The sequence below is a fragment of the Pteropus alecto genome, unplaced genomic scaffold (genome assembly GCF_000325575.1).
Source record: "Pteropus alecto unplaced genomic scaffold, ASM32557v1 scaffold44, whole genome shotgun sequence".
Lineage (NCBI taxonomy): Eukaryota > Metazoa > Chordata > Mammalia > Chiroptera > Pteropodidae > Pteropus > Pteropus alecto.
Genome location: NW_006436812.1, coordinates 7,977,970 through 8,004,870, shown reverse-complemented (window position 1 = coordinate 8,004,870; position 26,901 = coordinate 7,977,970). Strand labels below are relative to the sequence as shown.

General features: G+C 41.4%; 1 protein-coding gene and 1 long non-coding RNA gene across 2 annotated transcripts in view; one reads left to right on the top strand and one right to left on the bottom strand.

Annotated features, from left to right (window-relative positions):
- Positions 1–1,649: 1,649 nt before the first annotated feature.
- On the bottom strand, positions 1,650–9,763 carry LOC112481579. The gene is made up of 3 exons (XR_003046969.1): positions 9,290–9,763; positions 7,284–7,437; positions 1,650–1,721 (listed from the first exon to the last, which is right to left on the bottom strand). It is a non-coding gene; the product is annotated as an uncharacterized LOC112481579 (long non-coding RNA).
- A 162-nt stretch (positions 9,764–9,925) lies between these two features.
- XPO6 (exportin 6) overlaps positions 9,926–26,901 on the top strand; it is a 98,044-nt gene continuing 81,068 nt past the window's right edge. Inside the window, 1 exon segment of the mRNA XM_006914223.3 lies at positions 9,926–10,538. Coding sequence (XP_006914285.1) covers positions 10,536–10,538 — 3 coding nt within the window. The 5' untranslated portion in view covers positions 9,926–10,535.

Genomic DNA, 26,901 nt, shown 5'->3' with positions numbered 1-26,901 from the left:
GCCCAAAGTGTATCTCTCTGCTCTCCACATTTGTCTGTGCAATGCACTTGGCACTGAAGTATGTACTATCACACCTGTTGTTGTCCTGAGCTGGTCTTTAAATCTGGGCCAACTCAGGCTGCACTTTAGCTTTTCTCTTTTGTTGTGAACTCTGGGCCAGGGACTGGCTCTTATTGATTCATTTTTCCAAACAGCTTAGGGCTCAGCACATGGATAGAATTTTCGGGTGGCATCATGGGACAATGGAAAGAACACTGGCTTTGAATCCTGGCTCCGCCAGTCACTAGCTGGGTGACCTTCAGCCAGTTACTTAACTATTCTGAGCCTGGTGAGGGTTATTATAAAAGACACTCTGTGTCAGATATGGGGCTAGGAGCTGAAAATACAATGGCGAGTGTATTAGTCAAGATATACTTTGGTTGGTGGCAAGCAATAGTAGCAAAATAAACCCTGCTTATTTTTCATTTTGGCATACAGCTAAACTACATTTCTTAGTCTCCTTTGCAGTTGAGTGGGGCCATATGGCTAAGTCCTAGCCAATGGAATTTGGGGCAGAAGTGATATATCTTCTAGAAAGATCTAGAAGTGACACTTCTAGATCTTTCTCCTAAAGAACCTGCTGTGGAATGCTCCACAATCTCTCTTTTTCTGTTTGCCAGCAGACACATAAGATCTGATGACTCCAGGGATTTAAAGGAAGGGTGAGCCCCAAGATGGAAAAGGTCTGGGACCCTGAATGACTGTGTGGAGCAGAGCTCCTCTGCCAAACCCCTGTGATTGTGACATGAACAAGAAATAAACTTATACTGTGTTAAGGTTGTTTAGCAGCAGCATAGCCTACCCTGACATCAACTGTGACTGATGGAAATAAAAGTGAATTTCTTAGAAGGAAATGGGCTACTTGTGGAGTCAACAGGAGGCTTGGAGATGGGAAACTCTAGAGGTTAAGAGGGGGACTTATTACACAGAGTGACATCTATGCATCTAGAGCATAGTCTGACCATTTTATTGTTCCAATTTTAGTATATGTGCTGCTGAAGTGAGCACTAGTCTGACCATTTTAATCTCTTTGTCTAAATATTCAAATTCCTGGTGGTGGAGTCCATCTGCTCTAGTTTTGGCCATGTGCTCCTCCCTTTGGCTAGAGAAAAGAAAACCTTTGATTTCAATCCCTTACTGTGAGAGGAAGAAAACCTCAAAAGAGATGGATGTTGGATAGCCTGAAAACAAATGCTCCTCCAAATGAGCACAATGCCTTCTCTCTTAGAACTCCAATCTGAGGGAGGCGTCAACTAATCCCATCCTCCCACAATACGATGACTTAAAATGTAACTTAGTATTATCTCTCATAGTTCTGCGGCTGGACTGGGCCTAGCTAGGTGTTTCTTACCTGGGGTCTCTCCTGTGGTTTCAGTCATATAGTCTGAGAGGTGCTGGGGCTGGAGTCTTCAGAAGTCATGACTGGCTCAATTGTCCAAGATGGCCTCTTCAATTACATGGCTGGCATCTCAGCTGGCCTAGCTGCAGCAGAAAGAGGCTAGTCAGGCAATACTCTTTCTCCACTTGGTCTTTCCATGTGGCTATCTAGGACTTCCTCACAGCATGGCATTCTCAGGTAATCAGACTTCTTATATTGTGGCTGGCTTGCCTCAGAGGCATGACTGGCTCAATTGTCCAAGATGGCCTCTTCAATTACATGGCTGGCATCTCAGCTGGCCTAGCTGCAGCAGAAAGAGGCTAGTCAGGCAATACTCTTTCTCCACTTGGTCTTTCCATGTGGCTATCTAGGACTTCCTCACAGCATGGCATTCTCAGGTAATCAGACTTCTTATATTGTGGCTGGCTTGCCACAATATAAGAACATTCCAAGAAACCCAGGCAAAAACTGTAAAACTTTTTAAGATCTAACTTTGGAAGTCATGCTGTATTCCCTCCATTTCATTGGTCAGAAGTGCATTCACAGGGTCAGATTTGAGGACAGGGGACTACACAGGCTGTGAATACTGACAGACCTGATTCAGTGGTAGCTCACCTTTGTAGACCAACTACCACACATGATCATGTGTATCGGTCAGGAAAGGCCAGGTTATGCTATAGGAACACACCACCCCTAAATCTCAGTGCCTCAAAACAAAAGTTTATTTATTGCTTGTTCTTCTAGCTTGGTAGGGTCAGGGAGGTGTTCTGACCCACGTAGTCATTCCATCTCATGATGCCACAATCTCAACATGACAGCTCAGGATTCACTAAGGCAGGGGAGAGCAGAATCAGAGGGATTTGCACAGGCAAGGAAATGCTCTGGCCCAGAAGTGACACGAGTCACTTCTATTCAGTTGGCATTATCCTGCCCAACTGCAAGGAGTGGGGAAGTGTAATCCTCCCTTTTACTTAGAAGACAGCAGAGGCAGATATGGCTGAACATTAGAGGCCTTTCCCCCATTATGCTGTACTCAGGATAATTCCTGTTGTATGTCACCATTAGGTAAGTTTTCAGGCAAAATTTCTCCATTAATCATATTAATGGATGTTTATAAATAGCCTTTTATTCCACATGTAGGTGTCAGACCAGCCTGTTCCACATCTCTGCCCCTCTTATCAGTCTTAGGGTGGCCTCTTCTGTGTGTTCTCACTTATAAGACTTCTGTTCAGCTAGACTTCAGGCAACTCCCAATTATGGCTATTCTGTAGTTTAGTTGTAATTTTGATGTGGTGAGAGGAGGCAAGGAAGGTCCCTCAGTAGGAGACATATGAGTTGGGCCTTTGGGTTGAGTAGGAATTTGAAAGGAAGGCAAAGGGATGAAGGAAAAAACATTCTAGATGGTGGAACGACAAAAGCATAGGCTCAGAGACATCAATGAGTCTGCCTTTTTTTCCAGAAGCCATGACGATTCTAGCTTGGTGAGTTGTAGAAGAGGAGCAGATGGAAAGGTGGGCTGGAACTAGGCTGGAAATAATAATTATTAATAACTAAAATTTATTAAAAATCGTTTAATGTACCAGGCATAGTACTACACACTCATGAGCATTACCACACTAATGTGCTCTGCTGGGTCTCTTCCATTTGGACCCGGAAGTCCTGTCTCTTTCTCTACCCAGCTCTGTGCCCAGAAGGTTGGCTTCTATGAACTACATCACCAGTCTTCCTTGCTTTCTGGCTTCCAGTTGGGTTTGTCTAATGGGGAGCCCCATTTGGAGATAGAGGGAGGGAAGACAGTGAGTCAGAGTATTTACCTCATTGGCTTGCTCCCCGCAGGATCACCTTGGATGGCTGCTTCCTTCAGCGGCATTCACATGATTCCCTTGTCTGATTCTGGTAACTGTTCCTCCTCCTGCCCCTCCAGATGTAGGGATACTAATTGTCCTCGAACTAGACCTAGGTACTCTATTACCCTTTGTAGGATTTCCTTACACACTGCCCTTTTTAAATAGCCCCCTTGTTAATTCTTCACATTCTAATTAGAGTTTCCTGATAGAATCTGACTGATACAGGTACCTACCTGACCAGGTAGGTACAAATACTGTTTTTATTTTATAGATAAGGAAGCAGGTACAGAGAGCTTGGGTGATGTGCTCAAGGCCACACAGCTGTGTAGGAGAAAAAGACTCAACCCAGAGCTTCTGGTCAAGATTGCAGAGTAGGTAAATGCTGTGCTTGCCTCCTCTCACCACATCAAAATTACAACTAAACTACAGAACAGTCATAATTGGGAGTTGCCTGAAGTCTAGCTGAACAGAAGTCCTACAAGTGGGAACACACAGAAGAGGCCACCCCGAGACTAGTAGGAGGAGCAGAGACGTGGAACAGGCTGGTCCGACACCTGCGTGTGGCAGCTGAGAATCAGGAGGGATATCTCAGCTGCGGAGGACTCCCTGGAGAAGCAAGGGGTCCCAGTCCCACACCTGGCTCCCAAGCCCAGGGTTCTGGTGCCTGGAAGAGAAGTCCCCACAACCTCTGGCTGTAAAAAATCAGTGGAGAACGTGGCTGGGTGAGACAGAGGGCAGCTCCTCTTAGGGTGCTCGCACACAGACTTACTTGCTGACTGACTCACTCGCTCTGAGCTCCAGTGCTGGCGCAGCAGCTTGAAAGGCACTGAGATATTCAAGGAGGAATTAAATTGGCCTCAGGGCAAGGGCTGGAGGGGCGACTTTCTCTCAGACAGATGTGCTGGCAGAGGGCATTGTTCCTTTGTTGAGCCTTCCCCTTCCTGGTGTGTTGATGCAGGCAGCCACCATATCTGGGTCTCTATCAACCTGGCTAACACTGGTCTCCCTGCTCTGCTGATTCCCTGAGACCCTGCCTCACTCAACTTGCAGGCCCACTTAAGACACTTTCAATGGCTTTTCCATACAAATGGCTTGTCTTGGTTCATGTTGCACTTCTCCTAAAATCTCTCAAAGGTTCTCAAAACCCAAACAAGCAGCATCTGGCCACTGTATGCCCTGTACCTCTTATTGAGAAGCCTGAGCCCGGCACTAGCGGCAGCTGGCCTCGGTTTGTGACTTGGCGTCTCAAGGCACCTCCAAGGCCAGAATGAGTGGTGCTCATCTGTAAATTCTTTGGTGGCTCATGCCAGGTGGACCCAGGCAAGGCACAGGCTGTGGTTGAACTTGGCCTGTGGTGGGGCCCCTCCCAGGAGTCCCCAGGCCAGCACACTCAGCAGCCACTCTGATCAAGCCGGAGCACCACCTGAGGCTGTATCCGAGGACAATGCACACAAAGGGCAGGCAGCAGAGCCTTGCTAAAGTGAATCCTACTTCGTAGGGTCAGCCCCTATATAACAGCTCCTCTGCTGTAGTCATGGCCAGTCTTCACAAACAATCAATTTGAGGGTCAGTCCCTCCCATTGACATACAAGCAGCAACTAAGGCTCAAGAACAACAGGAGGGCACACACAACCCATACAAGGGTCACACCTGAAACACCTGGCTTAGGTGACCAGGGAGACTGCGCCACTGGACCCCACAGGATACCTATTACAGAAGGCTATGCTACTAAGACTGGGAGACATAGCAGCTCTATCCGATTCATAGAAACAAACACAGGGAGGCAGCCAAAATGAGGAGACAAAGAAACATGTACCACATGAAAGAACAGAACAAAGCTCCGAAAAAGAACTAAACAAAATGGAGACAAACAATCTACCAGATGCAGAGTTCAAAACTCTGGTTATATGGATGGTTAATGAACTTAGGGGAAGAGTAGATGAACTCAGTGAGAACTTTAACAAAGAGATAGAAAACATAAAAAAGATCGAGTCAGAAATGAAGAATACAATAACTGAAATGAAGATAACATTAAAGAGAATCAACAGTAGATTAGATGCAGAAGACTGAATCCACGATTTAAAAGATAAGGTAGAAAACACCCAATTGGAGGAGTAATAAGGAAAAAGAATTCCCCCCCCAAAATGAGGATAGTTTAAGGGGTCTCTGGGACAACATCAGGCGTACCAACATTCACATCATAGGGGTACCAGATGGAGAAGAGAATGAGGAATTGAAAACCTATTTGAAGAAATAATGACAGAAAACTTTCCCAACCTGGAAAAGCAGAGAATCCCAAACAAGATGAACCCAAAAGGCTCATACCAAGACACCTCGTAATTAAAACGACAAAGGTTAAAGACAAAGAGAGAATCTTAAAAGCAGCAAGAGAAAAGCAATTAGTTACCTACAAAAGAAATCCCATAAGACTATATGCTGATTTCTCAATAGAAACTTTGCATGCCAGAAAGGATTGGCACTAATTCAGTGATGAAAATCGAAGACCTACAACCAAGATTACTCTACCCAGCAAAGCTTTCATTTAGAATCAAAAGACAGATAAAGAGCTTCCTAGATAAGAAAAAGCTAAAGGAGTTTATCAACACCAAATCAGTATTACAGGAAATCTTGGCAATAACTACATATCTAACAATGATTTCAAATGAAAAAGGATTAAGTGCTCCAGTCAGAAGATAGGTGGTTGAATGGATAAGAAAACAAGACCCTCATGTATGCTGCCTCAAGAGACTCACTTCAGAGCAAAAGACTGAAAGTAAAGGGATGGAAAACAATAATTCATGAAAATGGAAATGAAAAGAAAAATCTGGGGTAGTAATAATTATATCAGACAAAGGCTATAATAAGAGACAAAGAAGGACCCAGTAGTCCTACTTCTGGGTATTTGTCCAGAGAAACCCAAAATACTGCTTTGAAGGGAAATGTGCATTCATATATTCCTTGCATTATTTATAATAGCCAAGATCTGGAGGCAACGTGGGTGTCCATCAGTGGATGAATGGATAAAGAAGAGGTGGTACATATATACATTGGACTATTACTCAGCTATAAATAAATAATAAATAAGTAAAACAAAATCTTGCCATCCGCAACAACATGGATGGACCTAGAGGGTACTGTGCTGAGTTGTGTAAGTCAGACAGAGAAAGACAAAAGCCATATGATTTCACTTACATGTGGAATCTAAGAAACAAAATAAAACAGAAACAAACTCATGGATACAGAGAACATTTTGAGGGTTTCCAGATGGGAGGGGAGTTAGGACAGTGGGTGAAAGAGGGGAAGGGATTAAGAAGTACAAATTGGTAGTTACAAAATAGTCATGAGGATGTAAAGTATAAAATAAGGAATATAGTCAATATTGTAACAAATATGTATGGTGTCAGATGGGTACTAGATTCATTGGGGTGATCCATCATAAGTTATATAAATGTCTAATCGCTACAGTGTACACCTGAAAACTAATATAATATTGTATGCCAACTATAATTGAAAAATAAAAAAAATTTTTAAAAATTCATATTGAATAATACTGTTATTCTTATGCCCGTTGAGAAATCAACGAGATTCCTCATCTGCAAATGGAAGAATTCTCCAGATTCTGATAGCCTTGCAGAGCTGTGGTGCAGGCTGAGAGAGGTTTTGGCTATTAAAAGAACTATTCTGGAGCTGGGGGTAGAGTATATGACCAAGGTCTAGCCAATCAGAGCATCTCATTCTCTCTGGTCACAGTGATTGGTTCAGGAGTGATCCAATCAAAGTCAATGAGATTATTTTCCTGGAATGTTTGTAGAACAGGCATGATCTCTTCTCTATCAGAATTCAACCTGGGAGAGGATAAAGCCTAGATATGCTAGAGACCACCATGTGAATAAAAGACCACCCCCCCGCCCTGCCCCAATTGAGGAAGCATAACCAAGAACTGGAGAGTAATTGAGTTCTGTGATATCATTTCAGACCCATGTCTGAAATCCACACAACCTTTTGGATGATTCTCTTACCTGAGATGATATAGTCCCTTTTTTCCTTATGATAGAGTTGCAGCTTTAGAGTCTCAACCTTGTTGCAGTGGAAAGAGTCTTGGTACAATAGAAGACAGCTTGGAGTGGAAAGAGGAGTAGGGACTCTGCAGCATTCAGGTGAACTTCTGTTCTTCTGTGAAGACTCAACTGAATTACTATCTTTGTTTAGCCTTCCAGTTACTGCCCCCTGCCCCATACTTAGTTGCTCCCTCCCCACTTGTGTGCTTAGGTCTGTACACATCTCTGTTATAGCACCTCTCTCACTGTGCTGTAATTGTTTGGGTGGTTATTTCTATCACGAGGCAGTACACAATCTGCTTGAATCTTATTCATTTGGAACACTTAGTTTTTGCAAAAAGGCCTGGCACAAAATTGATACTAACTCATTGAAAGTTTGTTGGGCAAATAACTAAATGAATGAGACTGAGGCAGTAGCAACAGGAATAGGCAGGAGGAGATGGATGGGGGACATTCCTGCAGTGCCAACAAAAAGTAATAGCAGCCTTAAATGTTTTTTTGGAATAGACAGGCTTGAAATTAATATTAATAACAAAATGTTATTTAGTTGACTTGGACAAAGTCCCTGGAGTAAAATTAATAATAGCTGTGATTTATTGTATGCCTTATGTGCTAGGTGTTTTGTGTGTACATTAAATTTAATTTTCACTCCAGCCTGGCAATGGAGATATGGTAAACATGTGGTGACTCCACCAAATCCAGTTATTCTGGGAAATTGAAATCAACTCCAGGGGCTGATTCTCTAAGCCAATCATAGCAATTCCATCCTCCTCCACAGTAGCTAGTTCAGAGATGGGCAGGCCTGGGCCAATTAGGACCAGTAGTATAAAGCTTACTGCCATGAGAAAGGATGAGAGAAAAGGTGCTCTCTCTTGCTGGATGTGAATGGGGATGTTTGTGACCCTGGCTGTTCCTGGCAGCCATCTTCATGTGAAGGAGAGCAGAGCCAAGAAAATCCCGGAGAAATGGATCCCCATCACTCCCAGTCTGAAGCTGACCTCTCTCTGGATGTCCAGCTATGGGAGTTAAGTGAGCCAAAGGCAAACCTCTAATTCATTCTGAGTTGAGTTTCTGTTATTTCATCCAATTACACAGTGAAACCAAGACTTCGAAAGTAATGTGCTCAACACACCTCAGCACTGTAAGAGCTGAGATTCCACTCCCAATTGTTTCATCCAAAAGTCTTTCATCCACTAAACTGAGCCAAGAAAAGACAAGTCACTTGGCCTCAGTCCTGGGTTTTCTGATTATCTTCTGAGATGACTTTTCTTGTACTTTCATTTTCTACTGCTTAGAATATCCTATGCCTTCTCTCTTTGCCTAGCAAAGTACATTTCTTTCAGGCCACAGCTTAAATAAATGTCATTTCCTGACCACCTCCCTACCCCATGCTTTGAGATTAGCTTAGATCCCTTGGCTGTTAACTCTCATGGTGGTTTGTATTTCTCTTTCACACAGTTATCAAAATTATAACTAATTACTTATTGTATATTACTTTAAAAATAATGTCTCTTTCATAAGGACACAAGTGTGTTTTGCTCAGCACTGAATCTTCAGAACAGTGGTTGTCATTTAGTAGGCAACAGTAAATATTTGATGAAAGAATAAGTGAAAGTTTTCTGTAGTCATGAGTTATATTAACAGTTCTCTAAGTGTGGTCCGTGGACCTGCAGCATTGGCATCACCTGGGAACCTATTAGGAATGTAATTAGGTTCCACCCGAGATCTACTGAATTAGAAATTCCGGAAGTGGGGCTCAGATGGCAATCCGTGTTTCAATGGCCCTCCAGGTGATTCTGATTCACGCTGGTGTTTGAAAGCGCCTGGTTTATACAGATTTGCTCCTCTTTGCAGTCCTCAAACCCTAGTAGCACCTCTGCTACTAGGGACTTTTTCCTGTTTTTGTTTCTTAAAATCAACTTTCGTAAATAAGGAAAATGGGTTGGAGGAGAGGAACAAGAACTCACCATATTCTTGGACATCTCAGAACCCAGATCCTCAGCAGATGTTCCTTCGACTTTGATCACGCTGCCCACTACTTTTTCATGTGTTTACATTTCCCATTCCTCCCTTCAATTTTCTCTGAGCACATTGAGTGTTTGTTGTGTTCACAACACTCACAGTTTTTCTCATTTCTTACAATTAATTTATTCATTTGCTCTTGTTGCTTATCTGCCTCCTAAGGGCAGGGACTATAGCAATTTCGTTTATCACCCTAGTCCTAGAACTCACAGCAGCGCCTGGGCCATAGTAGGGCTAAAATGTGGGTGCACTGAATGGATGTAAGCTTCACGAGGGCAGAGGCTGCGTGCCGCCGAATTCTAGCCGGGTGCTTGGCATGTTAAAGGCTCTTCCTCAAAATTTGCAGAATGAATGAGCCAACGAAACGAAAAAGAAAGCGCCCCTTTACCAAGATGACAGACCCGGCGCCCTTTACCAACATGGCCGCCGGCGCGCGTGGACAGGCGCGGGGCGGGGCATGAGGGGGCGGGGCCAGCGGGAGCCGTCAGGTGCGGCCCCGCCCTGCGTGCCCCCGCCCCTCGCTCGATTCCGGATTGGTCCGGTTCCAGCGCCGCAGCCCGGCGGCTGTGCCGTGGGGCTGCGCCGGGCGCTCGCCACTTCCGGCGCGTTGGAGCTGTTGGTTGGGGTTAGCCGCGCGGCGCGAGCGGGCGGCTTCAGGGTGGAAGCGCGCAGGGATGCTCCAGGGGCTGGCGGGGGTGGCGGCCGTGTGGGCTGAGGCGGCGAGGATAGCGCGGGTCTCCGGGCCTCTTCACTGAGCCGGTCCCTCCGGCTGCGCCGCCGAGGCCCCTCCAGCCTCTGCCCCTTCAGCCTCGCGGCTGGGCCCGCCTCTGCTTCTGAACGCGGAGGCCGGGGAGCCCCTGCCTGGGCCCGGAGCCTCCCCTCGGGGGTCGGGCCCGGGCAGGGGGCCCCGAGACGCTTCCCTCCCTACCGGCCTCTGAGCCCCATTTCCTGCTTTTTCAGCTTCCTTGAAGGGGGGGTGTGGGTCTTGATGAATTGTTCCGGGGGTCCCCAATGAAGCAGGGGCCGCGTTCTTTTTAGAGGGTCCCCGCGGGGCCTGGGTGGGGAAGCGGTTCTTTGTGCATGGGCGGGGGACTTCCCGAGCCTGCCGGGACCATGACCTGACCTGTGCGAGCGGGACGTGTCGGAAGCCCGAGAGCCAGCTCACCTGAGCCGTCCCCTTCCCCTGCCAGCATGGTAAGTGGGGTCCGAGCCCCTTCCCTCCTAGGGTGCCCGGCCTGGGGTGGGAGCGGGCCCTGGGACTGCTGAGCCATCGCTTCTCCCTTGGGCGGGGAGAGGCGCGTGCCGAGCAGGGCAGCGACACATGCGTGCAGGGTTTGCAACCCCGGCTCTGCGCTCCCATCCCCCCAGGGATGTCTCAGGACTGGGAGGGACCTGGAAGCACAGCAGGCACAACCCTTGCATCTGGTGTCTTCCTCTCACGGTGTAGCTCATCATTACAGTAGCTATCATTTTTTGAGGGCTTGCTATGTGCCAGGCCCTGTGCCAAGTGATTGACATGTGCTATTTAGCACACCAGCCCTCTTCCGAAGTGGGGAGACTGAGGCACACAACCACAAATTACCCAGCTCAAGGTCACTCTTAATTGACAGTGGCACAACTTGAACCCAGACAGTCTGAGTTCAGAACTATTGGATGCAACACACAGAGCTGGTCGGGGTCTTGCTGTAGGTTTATATATGGGGAAACAGAGGGTTTGTAATTTGCAGAGGTCACTTACTTAGATAATAGCAGACAGGAACGGTGCTATTCTTTTGAAACTGATGTTCTTTCTACTACATGCTCTGGCCTTTTCCCTGTAGTGCCTGGAAAACTATTCATCCTTGCAGATTCAGCTTAGAATCTGCCTCTGCCGAAGATACCTTCTGCATTTTCCACGTACTCCCTTAGATTTGTGTACTCACATCTATTTATTAAGCACTTGTCTTTTGTTATTGTAATGGTTTCTGAACCTTATCTATCTACTATTGAAGACTCAAGTCCCTTAGAAGTGAAATTGTCTGAACCTTTATGTGCCCTAGCTCTTGGCAGTAGTAAGCCATGGGGAGTGGTTGATGGCCCACCCTGTGTTTGAGCACCTTCGGTGACAGAAGTTTTCTTAAGGCTGCCCGTTTTACTCCTGCCAAGCTAGTGATTTAGTTGAGAAAGGGACACAGTGTGACATCTTCTGTAATATAGATGTTCAGGCCAGTGGGATTTTCAGAACATTCGAGAGGCCTGTGGATGGTGTGTTCAGGTTCTGGGCATAGAAAGAAGACTTGAGGTGTAGCCCTTGTCTTATTGGGGTTACAACCAGTTGGTTAAAATACACTGTTAATGCCAAGCAGCACTGCGTAGTAGGTACTATATGTAGTATAGTGGCAGGTCAGCTAAGCTCTCTGAGTTCCAGTTTCCTCATCGTAAAATGTGGAGGTAGGAATTCTTTAATTAATAAAGATGAAAGTAGTACTGAGTATTTCTTCATTTATTCTTTCAAATAATATTTTTTAAACTGTAAAATACACATAATATGAAACTTAGCATTTTTAATCATTTTAAGTGTACAGTTTTGTAGCTTTAAGTATGTTCACATTGTTGTGCATTCCATCCCCAGAACTTTTTTCATCTCGCAAAACAAATTGTACCTGTTAAACACTCCCATTCCCTTCTTCCTGTCCCCTGGTGACCACTATTCTGGTTTCTGTCTCTATGAATTTGACTACTCTAGATACCTAATATAAGTGGAATCCTTATTTCACTTAGCTTCTTTCACTTAGCATAATGTCCTTGAGGTTCATCCATTTTGTAGCACATGTCAAAATATCCTTCCTTTTTAAGGCTGAATAGTACTCCATTGTGTTATTTTGTTTATCCATTTTGTTTATTCATTCAACTATTGGTGGACACCTGGGTTACTTACACCTTTTGCCTTTTGTGAGTAATGCTGCTGTGAATATGGGTGTACAAATCTTTCAGTGAATTTTAAATAGCTATTATATGCCAGGCTCTAGGGAATGTCAGGTAAACACAGACATATTCCTCCTCTCAGGGGGCTCTGGAACCCCTGGGTAGAATATACTGGTTATGCACTAAGCCAAACAACTTTGTATTCAGGTTTCATTTTTATTGGCGATCAGAAGAGCATTATGAAATGACCACCTTCGAGCAATTAATTGTAAAGTAGTAGTTGATTTTATAATCACTATGTACAGTTTTTTCTGAAGTAAGTTTCGAGTCACATATTTAAGCACAGTGGATACGAGATGAACAGGATGCTCTAATCATGTCTTTTTTGCATCACTGTCATCAGAGGTTCATCTGTAGCTGTACCAGGGTCAGGGTGTGGGCAGGGCAGGCTTTGTCCCCAAAATGCAAGGAAGCCATTGCCTGGTTTGTGTCTTAAAGGAGAAGGGTCTTTCCCTGGTATCACAGCTATTTATTCCAGGAACTTTTTTTCCCATCTATTTCTTACTGACTTAACATTTTTAATTCTAAGAGTATTAGTTGACATGTTTGACAGTGGATTAGTGATTACCAGAGGGAAGGGAGGAGGAGGAGAAGAGGTAGATAAAGGTAAAAGGGGTCAAATATTTGGTGACAGAAGGAAATCTAACTCTGGGTGGTGAACACAATGTGATATATATATGACTTACTGTTGAATGATACACTTGAAACTTATTTGATTTTGTTAATGTCACCCCAATAATTTTTAATTAAACCCAGCTTCCCATTTACCAGCTTGAAAAAAAGTGTTAGTTGACATGTTTGAGCCTTTGTAATGACTTCTTTTTAAAACTTCAACTCTAGTAAGACGAAAATGTTATAATATGATAAAACTACCATTTATATAGTATCTGCTGTAAGCTAGCTGTTTTCCATGTATTCATTTTTCAAGTCATTCAGTATCGGTTAACCACACCCACCCTGCAAGGTTATATTATTGTCATTACTACCATAGGAGGAGTTGAACAGACCTGTTGTACGATATCTGTCTAACAAGCATTTGGACCCAAGGTGCTCTACACCAACGCCTGTGCTCTTTGCAGTACATATACTGTCTCATGTGGAAGATGATTGGTGATGTCATCCAACTGAATTTGTTTGGTTCTGAGATAGATAGTGATGGGGGCTAGGGATTATTGGAATTCCTTTAAACTGTCCTACCAGGAGGAGAGATTTTGACCTGCAGATTTAAAAATAATTAAAAAAGATTTGTAGTTGCAGTACCAGAATTACTAGAACAGCTATTGGGCAGCTACATTTGATTAAATCATCACTTTGGGTTGAATTCCCACGAGTTCTTAAGTGATGTAACATCTTAGAGGTTCCCACTACTTCTTTGAAAACTTATTACTTAAATGCTTATTATGGAAATTTTGTGCAAACTTGAGTCTTTGCTTAAATTTTTTTAGATGCTCAGAAAATTGCTTTGGTTAGAAAGGCTTCTCATTTTTGAATGTCACCCTCTGCGAGTGGTCTGTAATGTGGGCAAAACCAGACCTTATATTTGGCAACTCAAATGGTGTGTCTGTCATTCATTTGTCCATCAACAGTGTAGCATTGTGCACCATGTGGTGGGAGTTTTGAAGAAGCCATGGTGGTGTAGGGAGGTGGCAGGGAAAGGTAGCTTTCAGAGGCTCTGTAGTCAGTCACGTAATTAGAGGTGGACTGGGAGACAGGTTAAAAAATATCAAGAAGTGACTTTAACAGCTTTTGAAAAAATTAGTACCTGACCTGGTTCAAATGATGAAATTATCTGGTAGACAAAAAATTCAATGTGATATAAAGAAGTAATTCTCTACTGTAGGTCAGAGCTTTCTAGTGCCTCAGTTTATTCATGTATGAAATAATATACTGACTTCCTGAATCAAGCTTAAAAATCCTGGTTACTATGGATATAATATAATAATATAATAGTTGATATTTATAGGGCTTAGCATATGCCAGGCATTTTACATATATTAACTCATTTACTCTTCCAAACAATGCCAGGAGGTAGAGACTATTTTTAATTCTCATTTTATAGATGAGAACATTCAAGGCCCAGAGAGGTGAGGCATCTTCTCAAGGTCACACTGCAACCACATGGTGGAACTGGCATTCAAGCTCAGGCAATCTGGCTGAGTCTGGGCTCTGAACTGTTACTCTTTCACCTCTAGAGGAGTGATGTTTGTTGCCCCGTTTCTCTAGGAGTCAGTTTAGCGAGGAAGTTGGGACATATATTCTGATAATTATAAGGGACTGTGATAAGGGTGATAGAAGAATATCTGAGGGAGATTAACTGAGGAGAGGGGCCAGCGGAGGCTTCCTGGGAGGTTGAGTCTTGAAGGATTAGGAAGAATTTGACAATTGGATGAGGGAAAAAAGGATCTTTCAAGAAAAAATTGTTGGCAGGTAGTTAACAACAATCAGGTACCTATCAATAAAGATAATAGTGATAGGTGTAAAGGGAGGGAGAGCATTTATTGAATATTTAGGACTTTTTAGGGCTTTATATGCAAACGGCACTCAGGCATGGGACCCTTTCTCATAGCAAATACTATTACCCCATTCTTGCTAGCAACTGCCCTATTTCTTTGTTCCCTTTTGCAACAAAACTCTAGGTAAGAGTGGTTGATAAGTGGTTACCCTCTGTTCTCTCTCAAGTTCATTTGTCAAGGGCTTTTCCCCCATGGTGGCTAAATGCAGTGGTTTTCAGTCCTCATTTTACTTGATTTGTCAGTAGCATTGGACAAGTCGAGCACTCCCTCTTCGTTAAGTTTTCATTTGGCCTCCTGGACACCAAGATGTGCTTTTGATTTTCCTCCATCTCACTGATCTTTGAACAGCTGGGGTGCCCTAGGCCTCAGACCTGGTGAATTCCCAGTCCAGACCTCTCCTCAGCTGTAGTTCTCATGTATCCAACTGCCTGCCTACTTGACATACAAGCTCGTTTGTCAGGCACTTCAAATATAACATGTGTCAAACTCAACTCTCGATCTTCTGTAAGTCTTCTCCACCCATAGCCTTCATTTGGGGGCTGCTCCATCCTTCCAGCTGCTTGTGCCAAAAACTTGGAAGTCATCCTTGACTTTTCTTTATCTCACATCCCGCATCTGGTCATATCAGGAAAGCTGATTGTTTTCTACCTTCGAAATGTAGCCAGGACTTTATCACTTCTTACTCCCTCCACTGCTACCCTCTAGTTCAGGCCTTCATCAACTCTTGCCTGGATTATGGCAGTTGCGATCTAACTGTTCTGCTAGCTTCTGGGCTTGCCCCTTTATAGACTTGTTTTCAACGTAGTAGCCTCAGTGATTCTTAGAAAAATCTAGGGCAGGTTGTGTCTTTGTTCAGTTCCTATGGCTCTTCATTTCACTTAGAGTGAGCCAGTAGCGGCCCATGTGCTCTTGCATGGCCTACTGTGCCCTCCATATTCTGGCCTGTGGTTATACCCTGAACCTATCTTCTGCTATCCTTTTGGCTCACTGGTCAGCTACCTTGGCCTCCTTGCTATTCTTCAAATTCCAGGTGTATTTCTGCCTCAGAGATTTGGCCTGGCTGTTGCCTCTGCTTAGACTACACTTTCCCCTGAGATAGCTGCACGACAAGTTTGACTTTCTGCGAGCCTTCTCAAGAGTCATCTTCTCAAAGAGGCATGTTTACCACACTATTTAAAATTGTAATCCCACTCTAGAACTCCCAGTCCTTCATATCCTGCTTTATTTCTTTATATAGCATTTACGATTTGTAAACATTTTATATACTTAATGTTATTTATGAAATCTATTTTGTTATCTCCTTCTGCTAAAATAATAACTCCATAAAGCTAGGGATCTTTACTTTGTTTGCTGATGTATCCCAAGAGTCTGGATTAATTCCTGTTTAGTAGCCAGTTAAATTGTGGTAGGAATGCTATGGAGGTCTTGGGTGTTCAAAGGTGGTTTTATTTTTTATTTATTTTTTATTTTTCCCCCGTCTTTAATCCCCCCCGCCCCACTTCCACCCTTGACCTACGGATGTTGCCATCTCCCCTTAAGAACTGGATCTCTGAAGGTGGGGTGTTGCCTCCCATGTGCTTGCGGCACACCCCCAGGGCCTGGCGTACCCAGGGAATAGTCTGTGGCTCCACCTGGGGTGCAAACCCAGGACCTTCTGCGTGTAAAGCAGACGTGCTAACCACTACACTGTGGAGCCACCCTCTCAAAGGCGGTTTTAGAGCGAGTAAGCTAGGTTCCCTATGATGAGTAGAACTTGCAGTGAGAAGATATTTCAGAAGATGAGAGTGTAACTAAGTGTGTAATGTTAAGAAAGACTGGTTTGGCCATGGCGGAGGTTTTGTGAAGCAGTTGGATAGAAAGCTGTAAAGATAGTTTATGACTAGCTTATGGAGGGCCTCCAGGACTGCTTCAGGGAGTTGGGCTTTGTTTCTTGGCTGGTTTTTCCTTAAAAATTAATTCATCTGCCATGCGTAGGTTAGATTGGTGTGAGAAACCAGATATGACACCATGCTTGGATGGATGTGCCAAAGGCCTGTTTTTAGATGTGGAGAGGAAGAGTTAAGAATTGTCACTGAAAACTGACTGATTTCAGGTTCAAGGAATGAAGAAAAGGGGAAAGCTCAAACTGATTTTGGAAGCCTCCAACCAGGCAATTGGGAATAGTAGAAAATTTTAATTGGTGATTTGGATTTGGTGGGAATGGTAAAGAAACTGACAGGAAGCTGGCAGGAGATGGGTCGTCTGCTGATAAAATAAGGGATCTGGCTCTGTAGATAGGTGGGCAGTTGCTGCCGTTGTGATGAAGGTAATTGGCATTGGCACAGGGATCTTGATGATTTTAGGTAGTTGGATTGTGGACATACCTGGTCCAAGTCAAGGAAGATGTGACAGAACATCTTGGGGTGAAGAGGGAGGGAATTCCTGAACATGTAGCAGCTGTTCTACCTCTGCTTTTTCAAACCTGTTTCCCTTCCCAGCCAAGGTTCATTCTACAATTATTGCAGACTTTTTGTCTTTGCTATGTTTTGAGATCACCTATAATCTCTGTGTGCTGAATCCAATACAAATTGCCTCTTTTCAGTCCTTATGCTATCTGACTTTTCCTTTTGGCCTTTAGCAACCACCAGTCTCCTTTTCTTTTCCCGAAACACTTTTTTTCCCCTTGGCTCCCTTGGTTTTCTTAATATTACTCTCTCGGTTCAGTCTCCTTGATCTTTCTCATGGCTTCAGCTATTGACCTGTGTGCTAGTGAGAACTCAGCCTTCCTTTCCAGCCTTGGATATCCACCTGAGTGTCCTGTAGGCATCAAATCAAACATGTCTAAACTAAATCCATCATCCTTCCTTCAGGTTAGCACCACCTCCTCCATGCCCTAGTATTGTTAATGACCTTATTCACAGGACACTCAAATGATAAATCTGCGTTATCTTTAACTTTCCCTTTGCCTTCAGACCTGTTGATGCTGCTGCTAACTTGTGTCCTGACCCCTGACCTTTCCCTCCATTCCCTCCACTTTGGTCACGCTGTCGTCTTGTTGGCTTCCAGGTTCTTCCACCACCAGTCTGTCTTATGTAGTCCTACCAGAGCTACCTCATGGAACTCAGAAGCGATCATGTCACTTGACCCCAAATCATTTGGAACAGAGGGTCCCCATTGTTGTCAGAAACCAAGTTTTTATCATAGCAGAGTAGTAGAAAGCACAATGAGCCTGGATTTTCATATTTTCACTTACTTTTAGTTTTCTCAGGGATGAAAGTGATTTATTAAATGCATAAAGTGATTTATTTGGAATATTTTTTAGACTTCCCAAATTATATCGTGTTCTCTAGCCACAATGAACCACTTGTCATTCCCAGAACACTGAGTACACGTTCATACTTCTCTGCCTTTGCTTAGTGCTGTTCCCTCTGCTTGAATGTCCTTTTCTTCATTTTTGCAAGTGAGTCCTTACCTACAATTTCCAGGTCACCATAACCTCTTTGAGACTTTTCAGTCACTAATTTCACATTTATCATCTTTGATTATAGTTAGACCTTTTTTTCACTTTTATTTTTTGGATTTGTTTTTATTATATAAGAATTATAAGACTATATTGCAGTAAGTGTCAAATGGTTTGGAACTTTGAAGAGCAAAGTATGAAACTCATTCATTTGTGCCTTCACTCCCCTCCACTCCCACTCCAAGCCTAGGAGTGGGATTCTCTCTCTCTCTGAGTCCATATCAGGATGAGTCGCGCTCCTCTGCTTCTCCAGTGCCCAGTAAGCATTCAACAGTTATTTAGGTAGTCACGAGTCAAGTGTGAAAATAAATCCAAGAGAGTCAAGGTGGGCCCTTTAGGTTAATAAATGATAGTAGCGGTATTTAGAGAGAGTGGTAAGATTGAAATAGAGTATGAATATAGTTAAACACCCTGTTTTTCCAAAACCCAAGGCAGCCAGCAAGCTCAGGTATTTTTTCCCCTGGGCAGGTGGAGATGTGGAGCAGGTGAGCAAGGGGAGTTGTTAAAACGAATGCTATGTAGATGATGTACTTACTGGGAGGCTCTAAAAACTAATTGCTGCTGGGGGAAGTGTTGAGGAATAATTGCAAATGGGGATGGAGGGAGCGGAGAAAGTTGTGGATAGGGACTGAGGAGACTCGTAAGGCAGAGAGAAGTGAGGGAGGTGAAAGAGGCTAATGGGAAGGGAAGGAAGCTGGGGTTTAGAGGGAGAAAAAGGTCAGTGCGTGTTTCATAATTACGTGTTGTGCTGACTGTTGTTCGGGGGCCCTCGTGTGCTGAATACAGTACATCATTTAACATCGACAGCTACCCTGCAAGGTAGATATTATTATCTTTTCCTGTTTTACAGTTGAGGAAGATGAGGACACTGAGGCTCAGGGAGGTTCGTGTCAGTAGCTTCTCCAAAATGACATAGTAAGTTGATAGAGACAGGATTCAGACCCAGCGCTATGACTCTACAGCCTGTGGGTTTTTGTTTGTTTTTTTTTAGCTACTAGTTTTTTTCTTAAGCTTGCGCACATTTACTTAGGCTTATTTACCTGAATTGTAGCCCGATTTAAATACTGTTTCAGGAAAAACACTACCTCTAGTTATCTAACCTTAAAACTTGCAAAATATGCTTCATAATAGGGCAAGATGGTCAGAGTTTGCTGTTAACAAAAGAGAAAATAGATATTTCTCCATATCCTCTAATATGATAGAAAAAGCATGACCACAGTGGTGGCTGGACCACGTTACAAGTCATCTACAGGAAGGTTGCTTGATTTTTTTTTTTTCCCCCACAGTGAAGAACTAGTTTTCTTTTATTGATTAAAAATAATTTCTAATCCATCACGGGCCAATACTTTTATGAAAGACAATAAAAATGAATTGTTAGCAAAATGAAATGAAAAACATGTTTCAAAATATGGTCCTAAAGTTGTTACTGGATTTGACAGACATAAAATTGTGGCAATGCCAAATTGATATGGAAGTATTTAAATGCTTTCAATTTCTGTACTTTGCCGTAGACTAGGAATAGTGTAAGGAGCACTCCTTGAGCAGCATTTGTTGATACCATCTTAGTTCTGATTTCTTCTGAAGTGGTGACTCCTTTCTCTTCCTCCTAATTATGGGTGGTAGCCCAATCCTGAGCTTTCTTCATCCTCATTCACCCCTACTAAAATTCATCTGACTAATAAACTTTTTTTTTTTGGTTGGGTTTTTGGTCGAGATGCTTGGGATCGAACCCAGGACAACATACACCAATAAACTTTTGAAGCAACTTCCATACATAGGTCACAGTGTTAGGGATACAAAGCCAATTATGACATAATTATGACAGTATTTGCTCTAAAGGAAGTTATAGTTCAGTGGAGGAGTCAAGGGAGATACATAAATAGCTGCATGTGATGATGTTTTCACCAAAACAGTAATAATAATACCTAGTCTTAGGACTTCACCTTTTTTCCTCAGTCCTGGCTTTTTATCAGGTGCTAGTGCAGTCAGTATCTCTGACTTTTTGTTAAATATCTCTGGGATATTCCACTTTCACTTCACTTTTGCTTTCTAAAACCAAAAACCAGTTGCTTGATTTCAGTTCAGCCTATTAGGTTTAGTTTTTGCAGTAGTTCATTTACATGAGCAGCCTGCTGCTATTTTATATGAAGGTTATAATGAAAAGGATCTCTGGTCTCAGATTCCCTGAAATGCTAAGGGTATTTCATAAGCTAAATGCAGCCGGGAAAAAAAAAAATCCTTGGTTTCTAAATTGGCTAATAATCAGACCTGGGAAGATTTTTTATTTTTTTTTTTTTTGAGTAACAACCGAATAATTTTTATAAAAATGACACGCGCGCATTAAAAAATAAAGATACAAAGAACATGGCAGAACAATTACCCCAAATTCTACTACCCTAAACTATGGTTAACATTATCTAAACATTCCATATATCTTTGTATCTATCAGTTGATCGATCGATAAGGGGAGTGGATACCTAATCTAAGTACTTTTATTAAAAAAGTGACTGCTCATTTTTTGAGTCATTCTAGTATTAAAAGGAAAGTCAATTTACTATCATTTGTATTAAAAAAATAACCTACACTTTTTGAAATATATATACACAGGAAGTTGCAAAACGAGTACAAAGAGTCCCATGTACCCTTCACCCAGATTCCCTCAATGGTGACATCTTGTATAGCTGTGTGCAATATCAAAACCAGGGAATTTGACATTGGTATATATCAATTATTAACTAAACTATAGACCTTATTCAGTTTTTACCATTTTTTAACCTGCATTCGTGTGTGTATGTATGGTTCTGTGCATTTTATTCCATGTATTGATTCATGTAACCACCACCACAGTCAGGTTACATAACCACATAAAAGAATTCCTTTTTGCCTAATACTCTTTGTGTTTGTAGTCCCCCTCCCTCTCACCAAGCAGCTACCAAGCTGTTCTCCATTTCTATAGCTTTGTCATTTTGAGGGTGGTATAGGAATATATAATCTGCCATGTGTAACCTTTTCAGGTCAGCTTTTTTCACTAAGCATAATGCTTTTGAGGTTTATTCATCTCACTTGAATTTAATAGCAAAACAAAACAGAAACAAGTGAAACTGAAAAAGGAATTGTCAAATTTCAAATAAATCTTTCCTTTATTAATTATTAGCTCTTGATAAATCCCTGTAGGTTAAGGAAAAGGATTATGAAAAACATTAAGATGATGGCATTATTTTATACAAATATATATTCCATGTTTCAGTTCTGGGCAGTATCAGTATACTTCATAATAGGAAAAATAAGAACATTTGCACTCCTGCCTTTCCCTTTTCACTCTTCATTATTTTATTTTGTCTTTAGAGCATAATCTGATCTATACCCATAATTCCTTTAGTATTTAGTTTTATATTTTAAAGCATCCAGTGTTCCTCTCTGATTCTTGTTTTTAATTTTATTTTTCAGTGAGTTGACGTTCAATATTCTATTAGTTTCAGGTGTGCAGTGTAGTAGTTAGACATTTATATAATATACAAAGCGATGCCCCTCATTAGTCTAGTTCCCCACTGGTTCTTTTAACTATAGTTTTTATATCTGAGTTCTTCGATTCGACTCCGTTGGCTAGATTTTGTCAGTTTTTAAAAAGGGTGCCTTATTTGGTGAATTAAAGAGTGCCAGCTTGCCTGCCTGCCTGCCTTTATACTTGAAGGACATCTTGATTAGGTGTAAAATTCTTGGGTTGTAATCTTTCCCTCAGATCTTGTAGACAGTGTTCCACCATCTGGGATTGATTGTTTTGTTGAACCTTTTAATGCATTTAACATTGATTAGCTGATAATTTTTTTTTTTTTTTTCAAAAGAGTTTGCTGTATCTCCTGAATTATTTCATGTTTGAAACTGTCTTATCTGTTATCCTTACCCATTGGTGGCAACCCGGCTGGGTATACTCATTGCGTACACATTCTTTTCCTAAGAAGTCTGTATCTAGTTCTTATTGTTTTCTGTCATTGAATGATATGAGGAAAAACTTGGTTAGACTAATTCATATAGTGCTCTCCCTTTACCTCAGTTAGAGATAACTTGCCTTTTTTACGTGGTTGCTAGAAGAAATCTATTTGGCTGAAGTTCATTAACTCAATTAAGGTATCTTTTAGCGTGGGTCATTCTTTTATTATTTTACCCTGGAACATGGTATGCCTGCCGTAATGTATTTACCTAGTTCCCTATTTTAGAATTTTAGTGTTTGCTGCTAATACCATAAGTACTACAATAAACACATTGAATATATATTTGCTCACTTTGTGAGATTGTAGGATAAATTACCAGAAGTGGAATTGTGGGGCAAATGGGCTGTGCATGTAAAAATTCTGGTTGATAGTGTTATTCCTACAAAGGTATTGTATCAGTTTATACTCTCACTAATGGGATAGTGCCTGTTTGCCTATCTTCTGGTAACAACATTAACACTTTTTAATGTAAAAGGTGAAAATGGCACTTGAGGAATTACATGTGCAGTCCTTTAGTTACAGTGAAGTGGAACATATTTTGATATTTTATTGCCATGTGTATTTTTTCGTATGTCAGCTGATCATTCCTGATCTGATCTTTGTAGATTTTTTTGTTGGGTCAGCCAACAAAAAATTTTTTTTTTTTTAAGTGTAATTTGGCTAAATAATTTTAGAATGCTGATAAAATGAGATTTAGAATAGCTTGCACATTTGGTTGATGAATTTCTCGCTGCTAATTTTAGTCAGAATAGGAACACTAACATTTTATGTGTACTAATATTGTGGACTTGAATAAAATTATTGTTTTGTAACCATCATCCATTTATTTACCTTTTGTCTAATGATCCTTGTAAATTCCTCCCTACTTAGCTTCATGTTTATTTGTCATAATATTATGTAAGAACAGGTTTAACTGTAGGAAAGCAATTACAGTGCCAGAAAGTTGCAGAGCTCACCTTGGTGAAGTGATTTTTCTGGTAATCATTTGTTGCTGGTTCTACTAATTGAGTAATGAACCAGGGTATAAATTAGAATATTATAGGGAATATGAAGTAGCTTCATAAGAGAGTTTATTAATCATACATACTTAAGGTTTCTCTGATTTTTCACTGTAACTCCCCCAGTGGCAGAGAGAGCCTGTATCTGTTGAAAGGAAGGCACCTGTCCTGGGTCTATAAGTTATAGCAACCCTCTGTAAACCTGAAATTTCTTGAAAATCTTGGGTTGTATCTTAAACATTTATTGTTTAAAAATCGGTAATATATTCTTTTTTCCCTTCCTCTCTTCTCTCCTCCATTCCTTTCCTCCCCAATCTTCACAAGTCAATTAAAGATACAGGCATATGTCATCTTCGAGGAACACTGGGTGGCCTTCACCTCATTTTACTGTGGAGGTAACTGGTTCATGTCTCCAAAGCTTTGTGGACTGGCATACTTTACTGAGAAGTGCTGAAAAATCACATCATGGTATATCTGTAAAGAAGACTTCTTAGAAAAAACTTGAAGTCTTTTGAAAAGACCTCAAAGAAATGTAAGAAGACATTTTTGAGAGAGAATCCTTTACACCTCGGTAGTAAACAGATTGAAGATGAAAGAACTTTGATTAGCATACTCAGTAGACCCTTGATATTTAATACTTGTGTTTTTGATGGATTGTCAGTAACCTTCAAATCCTTTGATAGATCATTTGCAATTTTAAAGAGGTCTGACTTGCAGAACCTTCAGGTTTCTGGAGCAAGTCACTTAGCTGGCCAGTGAGTGGGCCCAGCTGACCTCTTAGCTCCGCGTAGCCTGGAGGTTCTTTACTCTTCAAGGCTATGACTTGGGAGTTATAAAAATCTTCATACTTTATATAAGATAATCTCTCAAAGAAATTCAGCTAAGAACTGGTGATGCACATGAAAAGATATGAGGAAGTTAAATCTCTTAGCAAATAGAAGTTATGGGTAAATTAGTAGAATGTTAAAATTTGGTGTCTTGGATCCACCATACTCTAGGTGTAGAAAGAAAGGAAAGCAATTCCTAATACTGGGTGAGTGCTGGGCCATTGCAAACATTGCTCATTTAGAGAAAGTTGAAAAACACACTTACACTTAGTTCCTGGTGTGAATCTGTGCACTGGGATGTGTAATTTGTAATTCTTTACTGAAATGCAAAGTCAGGAGCTGGAAGGAAGCCTTGTTGGTGAATTTAGGGGCTTAATAATTGAGAGTTGCAAAATAATTGAGAATTATTGAGTGTAAACGTGGAAAAGGGCGAGTAGAAGTTCTAGAAGTTTATAACTTCTGGAAGTTTTGAACCTTGCACGAGGAGATGTACGTGTCAGCAAATGGATACAGTGCAGATAAGTACAGAAACAGAATCGTGTAGAGGTACAACAGGTCTTAAAAAAGAAAAAAAAAAGCCTGGCTAAATTGGGGATGGGAGGGCTGTATCAGGGAAGGCTTCCCAAAGGAGGTGATAACTGAATTAGGTTTCAAAACAGAAGTGGGAAGTCACTAGAAGAGTTTGGGGCCTGCGTGAGGAAGCAGAAGGGTCATTTGGGGCAGATGGAGCCACAGATATACACAGAAAAGTGAAAAAGCTCTGTGTTTAGGTCTCTTCATGAAGACGAAAGCTTTGAAATGTGGAGGAACAAGGCCTCTAGTGGGTAAGCGCAGGTGATTTCTGTGAGGGCAACTACTCCAGGAAAGGCTTTATTTAACTCACGAGGAAAAGAGCCTTGTACTTATTACTGCCCAGGAAATTGTTCATCTACATTCCGCATTCTGTTTTTAGTGAAAGATAAATTAAGTGATCTATCGAGGATTTATTTATTTAATTTAAATGTCTTATTTTGAGATATTTTAGACTTGCAGAAGCACTGCAAAAATAGTACAAGAGAGTTCCTGTATACTCTTCTCCCATAGGGATTTATTTAAAAACACCCCCTCCCCCCAAAAAAAATTCCCCCCAAAAATGCAGTAGCCATGCCTTCTAAGATGTGTGGCCAGTGATTTAGTGCAGTTTCTGCACCTTCTTTGTTCTAGTACTGTTTGGCAATTAAAGTAGGTACTGATGCTGTCAGAAAGTCTTCTCTGCCACTTCTTGATTTTGCTATTATTATTTTCCTGACTGTAGAAAGTGTTTTGGGCTCTAAAATATTTGTTTAGTATAAAAAAGACAAGAAATTACCACCATCTGATTCAGCCTTTAATGACATTTTGGTTTGTTTCCTTCTAGTCTTTTTTTCGCTTTACTTTTTAAATACGGTTGAGATTACACTGTAAATGCAGTTTTTTCTTCTGCCTTTTCCACTTAACATTATAGTATAAATGGTTTTCGAAATCATTAAATACTTTATAAATATTTACAATGGCTTATAATATTGCATTACATGGATTCTTGGGCATTTAGATTGTTCCATTTTTTTTTTGCCATTGTAAATAATATGTGATTAATGTTTTGGCAAAAAGCTTTTTCTGTATTTCAGAAAATTGCCTTAGGCTAGATTCCCAGAAGGGCCCAAGGGTATGAAGATTTTTTTTTTAAATAAATTTTTTATGTTAAAATAGTTTTAGATTTAGTATGAACATTTTTAAAGTACGTCATCAGATATTTTCCAGAAAGGTTATGCCAGTTTATTCTTCCTACCAACTGAAGATAAAATACACTCATCAGCACTGGGTAGCACTAAGAAAAATGTCGCAAATTAAATAGGTTAAAAAAATGGCTTTTCATTGTTCCTTAATATCTTTTTTTGGTAGGAAAATTTATCAAGTTAGATTTTATTTTTGTCTGTTTATAGGAGTTAGGTACCTTATGCTTACTGTTTACTTAAGAATCTTTTATCTTTTATTAGAAATGGTACCTTAACATATTTTTTTTTCACAGTCTTAAGTTGGTGATTTTTTATTTTGGCACACTACACATAACATAAAATTTACCATTTTAAAGTGTACAGTTCAGTGACTTAAAATACATTCACAATGTGTGCAATCGTTGCTACTCTCTAGTTCTAGAGCTTTGTCGCCACTCCAAAGGAAACTCCTTACCTATTAATCGCATTTCTCCTCCCCCTAAGCCCTGACAACCACATTTCTGTCTCTATGGGATATGCTTATTCTAGACATTTTATATAAATGAAACCATATATCTTTTAAAACAAAAAAAAAATGAAGTAAACTTTGAGTTGAATCTGTGTATTATAGTTTGAAAATTAACTACCTATGCAAACACTCTCGAATTTAGCATGTATAGTTGGTCAAGATGTCCCATTCCTAGTTTACGGTTATTGTCAGTAGAGAGAGGGCTACAAGTTCTGGGGTAGGATGGATCTAAAAATACAGATAAGAAGAGTCTGGTGCTTGGAGAGTGAAAGCCAATGAAATGACAGCACATTCCATGGCCGGGACTATACAGGGAACTTTTCTAAAAGTTAACCTTCACAGCAGAGTGATTTGAGAACTGTCAGGAAAGGTACTTCCCTGTGTTTCATCAAAAAATAGCAACAATAGCAGCAAATAGCCTAAAAGCTAATGAATAAATTTATGACGGTATCTAATACAGAAAACCTCAGAAAAGGGATAAAATTTTGCTTAAAAGCAAGAGTGG